At 38.1% G+C, this 9,058-nt stretch overlaps 1 protein-coding gene across 7 annotated transcripts in view; it reads left to right on the plus strand.

The window, feature by feature from the left end:
- Nucleotides 1–9,058, plus strand: part of LOC106877586 (putative mediator of RNA polymerase II transcription subunit 26) — a 243,671-nt gene that overhangs the window by 221,703 nt on the left and 12,910 nt on the right. For 6 of the 7 annotated variants that reach the window (XM_052973746.1, XM_052973743.1, XM_052973742.1 and 3 more), the window contains 5 exons: nucleotides 796–1,023; nucleotides 1,931–3,479; nucleotides 5,570–5,672; nucleotides 6,466–6,515; nucleotides 7,618–7,704. In XM_052973746.1, coding sequence (XP_052829706.1) covers nucleotides 796–1,023; nucleotides 1,931–3,479; nucleotides 5,570–5,672; nucleotides 6,466–6,515; nucleotides 7,618–7,704 — 2,017 coding nt within the window. The remainder of the gene's footprint in view (nucleotides 1–795; nucleotides 1,024–1,930; nucleotides 3,480–5,569; nucleotides 5,673–6,465; nucleotides 6,516–7,617; nucleotides 7,705–9,058) is intronic. The other variant, XM_052973745.1, reaches the window with a different exon arrangement.

The raw sequence follows: 9,058 nt of genomic DNA on the forward strand, positions 1-9,058 counted from the left end.
CTATCCTGCCTACCCCAATTACAGTCAGGCATTGTTTGTTTGTTGCTCCTTCTTCTATCCTGCCTGCCCTAATCACAGCCAGGAATTGTTTGTTGCTCCTCCCCCTATTCTGCCTGCCCCAATCACAACCAGGCACTGTTTGTTTGTTGCTCCTCCCTCTATCCTCCTTGCCCCAATCACAGCCAGACATTGTTTGTTTCTTGCTCCTCCCACTATCCTTCTCGCCCCAATTACAGCTTTCACCGCTGTGTGTTTAAGATGTTTGCTTTGTAACCTCAAGGTTCTATGTTCAATTTCACTGTGCCAACATGTTTGGATTTGGCAAGTGTCCTCTATTGTTGCTTGAAGTTGACCTGTAGCTTCAGTGATATTCAGTAGATTGGTCACTGCACCAAAGCTCATTTGTGCATGTTTGTGTGTCTTATCACAAGCTTCAACATTGTTTCTGTCTACCAAATCCATTCACAAGACTTTGGTTGGCCTGAGGCTGTATAGTAGAAGACATGGTGCCATGCAGTGGGACTGAACTCAAAATTATGTAGTCGCAAATCCAGCTTCTTATCCACACAGCCATACCTGTGTAAAGACATTTCTTATTTATTTATATATATTCTGTGTAGCCATCTGGCTTGCCAGTCCTCTGTCAAATTGTCCAACCCATGCCAGCATGGAAAGCGGACGTTAAATGACGATGATGGTGATTCTGTTTTGTATTTCTAGTTTGCTTCTCTTTCTCTCTCTCTCTCTCTCTCTCATTCCATTTATTTTATTTTCTCACTGAACTGTTCTCTACAGACTGATAACTTTGGCCAATCCCAACATCAGCTTCTACAGACACAGCTCTTCCCAGCATTGGAACAAATTCATCAGTTGCAACAGCAACAACAAAACTTACAGACACTTCAGATACAGCAACAACAACAACAGCAGCAGCAGCAGCAACAACAACAGCAGCAGCAGCAGCAACAATTCCAGCAACAACAACAGCAACAACCACAACAACAACAACAAGTTCAGATTCAAGTAAGTAAATTTTTAATGGCATTTTAACATTTTCTCATAAATTGCTCTTCTGTTACCATGTTTCTAATGAAATAATTCCTTGTCTTTTGTTTCAATTAATTTTGAAAGTAATGTAGAATTTAGTAAAATAACTTTGTCATATTTAAGCTGGAATATATATTAACATTTCAGCGTGATCGTTACCAGCGTCGCCTTACTGGTACTTGAAAAAACATTTGAGCGAGATCATTGCCAGTGCTTCTGGACTGGCTCCTGTGCAGGCGGCACGTAAAATGCACCATTTTGAGCATAGCCATTGCCAGTACCGCCTGACTGGCCTTCATGCCAGTGGCACGTAAAAGCACCCACTACACACTTGGAGTGGTTGGCGTTAGGAAGGGCATCCAGCTGTAGAAACTTTGCCAGATCAGATTGGAGCCTGGTGCAGCCTTCTGGCTTGCCAGTCCTCAGTCAAATCATCCAACCCATGCCAGCATGGAAAGCAGACATTAAACAATGATGATGAAGAAATTTTGACAGAAGGTTTTTTTTTTTATTCAGATCATTTTAAAATAGGAAGTTTGTGACATAGAACCAGGATCAGAATAGGGGTCATGGTACGATAGGCAGGGGAGGGAAGAGACAGAGAGAAAGGGGTGGTGAGATGATGTTATAGTTGAGTAAGTTCCAGAGTACGGAAGGGAGACAGGTATAGTCTTTGGGGCGAGAGACAGATGGTGATGAATAAGGAGAAATAATCTTGTGGTCCAATGTAATGATCAGTGTAAAATATGGGAAGAGAGGATAGCATTTAGAATAAAGGGTCTGTCTCGACAAATTCCATCTGACTCATGCAAACAATTGAAGTAGATGTTAAACCTATGAACATGATGATGATGATATAATTCGTTATATATCTCTGTTTCAGCTGACAACAACCCAAGAAGTTAATAACAAACCACAAGCACAACACCAAACATCTGATTTCCATAACGAAACCATAAAACAACATCTTCAACATAAAGAATTTCAGCAGACAACCAGTTTGCATCAAAGCCAGCAGGATGCGGAGTTAACTAATGCATCCAACCTGAGAACTGCTGCTACAGAGACACACCCTTCTAACGGCGATGCTCTAGAATCAAACGTTTCAACTGTGCTCTCACAAGCAACTCTGCCCTCTCGGCTTGCTATGGTTGAGACATTTTCTGCTCAGTCCCTTACAACTCAGCAGCCCATTACATCATTCATCAAAGAGAACAACATCCAGTCTCAGCTGTCTTACTCCCAGCTGTATCAGTTCTCCAACAACACTGCTGCAACCAACACGTTATCGATTGCTGAAGAACACATTGCTACCACGGAACTCAACTCTGGCGCAAATTCAATATCGTTAAATTTTGAATCTAACTCTGCAGCTGAGCAAAAAAGTAGGCATGAACAACAACAACAACAACAGCAACAATTAGAACAGCAACAACAAACTTTAATCCAACAACAGCAACAAACTTTACACCAACAACAACAACAACAGACTTTACAACAGCAGCAGCAACAACTTCAACTTACACAACAACAACAACAACAACAGCAGCAGCAATCATCGCAACAACAAACACAGCATTCTGGATTTCAATCCGTACGTCAAGTTACAATGTCTTCACTAAAAAATGAAAACAACAACATGGAAGAGCTTTCTAAGCATAATATAAACAAGGACCCTTATATGTTTTCAAGTGGGAATGCTTCTCTCTTCTCATTCCCCCCAGGTAATACACTGCCCTATGACAACACTTTGCCTGATGATTTAAGCCATCGTTCTGGCACCGCTGGTCAATTCCAGCCAATTGGATGTGAGGACGAAAAAGACAAAGACCGACTTCTCTCTGAACTCGATGGAAGCACAGAAATGAAATCATTGAGTTCTATTCTGTTATCTGATTCTAGATCCTCATTGATGGATTTGGCAAGCCGAGCATTAGATTTGAATCAATTCAACAAAAACTGTGATGATCACAAACTTCAGCGCTCAAAAAGCGAGGACCATACTTTCATGAGGCCCCAGAATCGCAGTGAAGACGTCCCTTACAGACCACGAAGTCGAAATGAAGACCCTGTCACTAGTAGATGGCGTAACCAACCTGAAGAACAGTTGAAATCTGAAGGTGCTGGCATTTTCCGAAATCCAAACCTTGGAACAAGTCCGGTGAGAACAAAACGAAAACACCGACCTGCGCCACTTATCATACCGCCATATGTGAGCAATAGTGGTTTTCAGAGTAGACTCAGGTCCCCACGGGTACGTGATGGAAATGAAGTCCGCACTCTTTCTCCTCCTCCCTATACACCTCCCCCCATGCTTAGCCCAGTCCGAAGTGGACCTGGTCTGTTCTGCAATATTCAAACATCTTATCGACCTGTTTCACCCAGGTTAAGCTCAAATATGAGTGCCCGCCTACCAATCTTAAACCGACGAAGTAAGTATTTTGGTTTTATTTTTCCAGTTATAAGATTTTTTTAAAATTTTTTATAGATATGTATTTATTTTACACTTTTTTTTTATTTAACTAATTAAGTATATAAATATTAATGACTGTATAAACCATACATTTAGATATAAATCATTATCAGATTACATGACATTTCATTAATTTAAGAACATTTAAACTGGCATAAGAATCATGTTTGGTTTATGAATGCAGTTTCCAAGTGAATTTTATTTTCAACATCCAGCTTCCATACTGGCAAGGGTTGGATGGTTTGACAATCTGATGAGATGAAGGACTGCATAGTGTTTCAGTATGGTACCTGTGGGCATTCATCTGCAGAAACCATGACAAAGTTGACATTCATATGCGATGCTGTGCTTCAACTTGTAACGACTTTTCCAAACTGCCTGACTTGACCCCATACCATCATCAAAGCCAGATATTAAGTGATGACAAATCAACAAATGCTCAGAAATATTGGATTATCAGGTTGGACATGTTATGAATAAAGTACGAGCAAAAATTCCCTTCGGTCATGAATGACCATGAGACTGCACCTAGAAAGTTCCCTTCCAAAGCATAAGTCTTGGCAAGGTTGTCTATGGAAGGCCAGCAGTTGCCCATGCATACCACCCTCCCCTCTCCACACCACTGATGTTATCCAAAGGAAAGGCAAAGGTCGATACAGCTTGGCACTAGTAATATCGCAGCTCATTTCTACAGCTGAGTGAACTGGAGCAACGTGAAATAAAGTGTCTTGCTCAAGAACACAACACAAAGCCTAGTCTGGAAATCAAACTCACTACCTCATGATTGTGAGCCCAATGCTCTAACCACTGAGCCATGTGTCTTCACTTATGAATATTTATTAATAGGCATAGATAGAGCTGAGTGATGAGACAATATACTTCACAACAGTGTGACTCCTGCTATTGTCTCAGGCTAACCATTGTAGTGAAATTGATCAATGGAAGCCATGTTTTATATATGTGTTTGTGTGTGTGTGATAGAAAATGGAGTGAGTGATATTCTTTATTTTAGATTATTGAAATTGTAGTGATTTTAAATAAAGAATATTGTTCACCTCATTTTCTATCATTTATCTACTTTGGAATTCCTGATGTATATTCAGTAGCCAAAGCATTTCCACTGTATGATGACATCCAGTAGCCAATAGTTGTGGACGAGCTTTGCATAGCATACAAGGTTTTTACCCAAATCCTGTTTAACTTAAATTTATATGCACACGCATGTGTGCATGAAAGGTGTTATTTCTGCTTCTTGCATGGAATCATCTGAACAGTCAAAGAAAACCCTATTTTCATTTAATCTGATGTCTTGTAGCTCTGCAGTCTCCAACCAGTAGAATAAAGCTTTCCTTATTTATAAAACAGGAAAGGATCAATGGCAGGATGACTATCTGACTGTAAAAATACTGCTTCAAATAAATATTCATCCATCTTGTGCCAGCTAGGAAAAAAATGGTTGTCATGATTATAGAATTATCAAAATATTCAAAGAAAAAAATATGACTGAAAAAAATTTGGAAAATGAATGTTCATTTTCCAAATCTTTTTCAGTTTTTTATTTTTATTTGTTTACTAAATAACTGTCAAATGTTTTAACCCTTTTGTTACTAACTCGGCTGAAACCGGCTCTGGCTCTGTAGTACAAATGTCTTGTTTTCATAAGTTTTGAATTAAAATCTTCCACCTAACCTTAGTCACAATTTATGTTCCTAACACTAGCTGAATGATAACTAAGTTATTTTACTAAATTCTTTGTTATATTTAAAATTAATTGAAAGAAACACAGAGCATCTCAAACAAAATACAGTAACGAAAGGGTTAAATGGTTTGACATTTAGCAGGTGACATATATGAGACCATAAAATAATTTGTATTACACATAGAACCACGTTATATTGACAATCTAAGCATGGTAGTTTAATAACTTCATTATAAATATTAAGAGGTCTATTTAAACTATATTTAAACTATATTTTTGCAAGATGTTTAATTACTTAACAAGATTCTTTGTAATTGTTTAATTATGAAAATATAAATGAAATCGTACAGTTTCATTTACCAAAACAGCAAGTATTGGAACCCCATCTCAAGAAACGCCAGCCAGTGATGAAACGACAGAAACAGAAGCACCTCCAGAAACAGATATATTACCGTAAGTATTCTTCATCATCGTCTAATGTTTGTTTTCCATGCTGGCATGGGTTGGACGGTTTGATATGGAGCTGGCAAGACCAGGAGCCACACTGGGTTCCATTGTACGTACATAGGGTAATGGGTAAAGACCCCTTTCAGTCATGAATGATCATAGGATTGCACCTAGAAAGTTTCTCCCCCAAGGCACAAGTCCAGGCAAGGTTGTTTATGGAAGACCAGCAGTTGGTCTTGCATACTAGCCTCCCCTCTCCATGCCACCGATGTTATCCAAAAGAAAAGCAAAGACCAATACAGCTTGGCACCAGTGACATTGCAATTCATTTCTAAAGTTGAGTGAACTGGAGAAACATGAAATAAAGTGTCTTGCTCAAGAACACAACACACAGCCCAGTCCGGGAATCAAACTCATTACCTCATGATTGTGAACCCAATACTCTAACCACTGAGCCATGCAACATGTTTTTAACACACCATGGGGCTATGAAGAGATTTTATCTCAGACAATTCCACAGCATCATGCCTTCTAATGGTGTTTATACATTTAGTATGATAAACAGATGTCGATATGAATTTGCTTATTTCACTAAAGTCCTCAAAAACTAACAAATAAATTACTAACTCTTAATCTTGTACGTCTTGTTTTAAATCAAATGCAATCAATGGCAAAATTTGTTGTGTCTACTTTTGACTCTTAAAATAGCAAAACCAAATTATTTCTCAGGATTTGTAAACTTAAATTGGCCTTTTGGATTTTTTTTTTTTTTTTTTTTTTTTTTTTTTTCTTTTTTCAGACACGTGAATATTGGATCAAATTACCAAGCAGAATTACCACATTTTACTAGTGAGTATTTCTAGCTCTTGTTATTGATTTAACACTAGTTTTTTTTTTAATTTTTATCAACGGCCAATTTTGGAATTGTATGAAATCATACAAAAATGTGAAATTTTGCAACGTTTTTTTTCTGTTTCTATAGAATTATTCTGAAATCAAATGCTTCAAACTCTTTTGCTTTAACCCTTTCAATGCAAGGTTTTTATTTAACCTTTTCGTTATCATATTCCTGTTGAAATACACTGGCTTTGATTCAATTAGTTTTTAAAATAACGAAGAAGTTAATAAAATAACTTTGTCATTATTAAACTGGTGTTTTGGAACATAAACATGAAATTTCGATGGAAGGGTTTAATTTGGATCGCTTTAACCCTTTTGTTACCATATTTCTGTAGAAATACATCCTCTTTGTGTCAATTAATTTTGAAAACAATGCAGAATTTCTTAAAATAATTATTATTCTGGTTCTTGGAGCATAAATTAACATAAAATTTTGATGCAAGGTTTTGATTGAATCATATTAATTACATTGAATTAATTATACACCTGATAGCAGTCATTCCTCTCTAAGACTGTTTACTTATCATCATCATTGTTTAACGTCCGTTTTCCATGCTAGCATGGGTTGGACATTTTGACTGAGGACTGGTGAAATCAGATGGCTACACCAGGCTCTAATCTGATTTGGCAGAGTTTCTACAGCTGGATGCCCTTCCTAATGCCAACCACTCCGAGAGTGTAGTGGGTGCTTTTACATGCCACCGGCACGAAGGCCAGTCTGGTGATACTGGCAACAGCCACGCTCAAAATGGTGTATTTTATGTGCCACCTGCACAGGAGCCAGTCCAGCGGCACTGGCAACAACCTCGCTCGAATGTTTTTTCATGTGCCAGTATTGTCAAATAAAACTGTTTCAACTGAGAATTCAATCAGCATCAAAGACTATTTGACTGAGAGTTTACCAAAACACCTTTATGGAACATGCATAAAATCTTTTACAAAATCTGCAGTGTTGAAATTTGAAATACTTCTTTAGAAGTTTGACATATGCAAATCTAATTCATGGATTTCCCCAGAAAATATATAATCCTAAACATTCTGTTTTGTTCAGGTAATCGATTTGAAGTTTCAATGTTGGAATCAAAAGAGGACCTTTTGTGGCATCCAAGAATACTGGATGATAAAAATGAAGAAGATGGTAAAAATTCTAAATTTATAATTTTGAACAATCTAACCTTTCATAATGTAATAAATAATTTTGCCCATAGGAGGTAGTATTTTTATAAAGATAACCATTACTCTGTAATAGGCAACTTTTCACAATGTATACGAGCAGCTCTTTGCTTCTGTAAACTGTTTTTAATATCTATATAGGCAATAGTTGGCTATGTGGTAAGTAGCTTGCTTACCAGCCACATGGTTCTGGGTTCAGTCTCACTGCATGGCACCTTGAGCAAATGTCTTCTACTATAGCCTCGGGCTGACCAAAGCCTTGTGAGTGGATTTGGTAGATGGAAACTGAAAGAAGCCCATCGTATATATGTATGTGTGTGTGTATGTGTTTGTGTGTCTGTTTGTGTGTGTTTGTACCCCTAACGTCCCTGTAACTTAGCAGTTCGGCAAAAGAGACTGATAGAATAAGTACTAGGCTTACAAAGAATAAGTCCTGAGGTCGATTTGTTCGACTAAAGGCGGTGCTCCAGCATGGCCACAGTCAAATGACTGAAACAAATAAAAGACTAATAGTTGTGAAGGCACATGGCTCAGCATTTAAAGCATTGGGCTCACAACCATGTGGTAGTGAGTTCAATTCTCGTACCAGGCTGTGTGTTATGTTCTTGAGCAAGACACTTTATTTCATATTGCTCCAGTTCACTCAGCTGTAGAAATGAGTTGCAACATCACTGGTGCCAAGCTGTATCGATCCCTTTGCCTTTCACTTCGGTAACATCAGTGGTGTGGAGAGGGGAGGCTGGTATGCATGAGTGACTGTTGGTCTTCTATAAACAAACCTTGCCTAAACTTTCTAGGTGCAGTTCCGTGGTCACTCATGATAGAAGGTGGTCTTCTCTCCTCTCAGTCAATTGTTGATACTTTAATATGAGCAACTGTTAACATATTTATATATAGATAGGTGCAGGAGTGGCTATGTGGTAAGAAGCTTGCTTAACAACAGTTTGGTTCTGGGTTCAGTCCCACTGCTATAGCCTTTAGCTGACCAAAGCCTTGTGAGTGGATTTGGTCGACAGAAAACTGGAAGAGGCCCATCATATATATATGTGTGTATTTATTTGTGTGTCTGTTTGTCCCCACCACCATCACTTGACAACCGATGTTGGTGTGTTTACATCCTCGTAACCTAGCGGTTCAGCAAAAGATACCAATAGAATAAGTACTAGGTTTACAAAGAATAAGTTCTGGAGTCGATCTGTTCAACTAGAGGCAGTAGTGCTCCAGCATGACTGCAGTCAAATGACTGAAACAAGTAAAAGAATAGTTATATTTTATATTATTTCAATATATATGTGTGTGTATATATTATATATATATAT

Source organism: Octopus bimaculoides, chromosome 16 (genome assembly GCF_001194135.2).
Source record: "Octopus bimaculoides isolate UCB-OBI-ISO-001 chromosome 16, ASM119413v2, whole genome shotgun sequence".
Taxonomy (NCBI): Eukaryota; Metazoa; Mollusca; class Cephalopoda; order Octopoda; family Octopodidae; genus Octopus; species Octopus bimaculoides.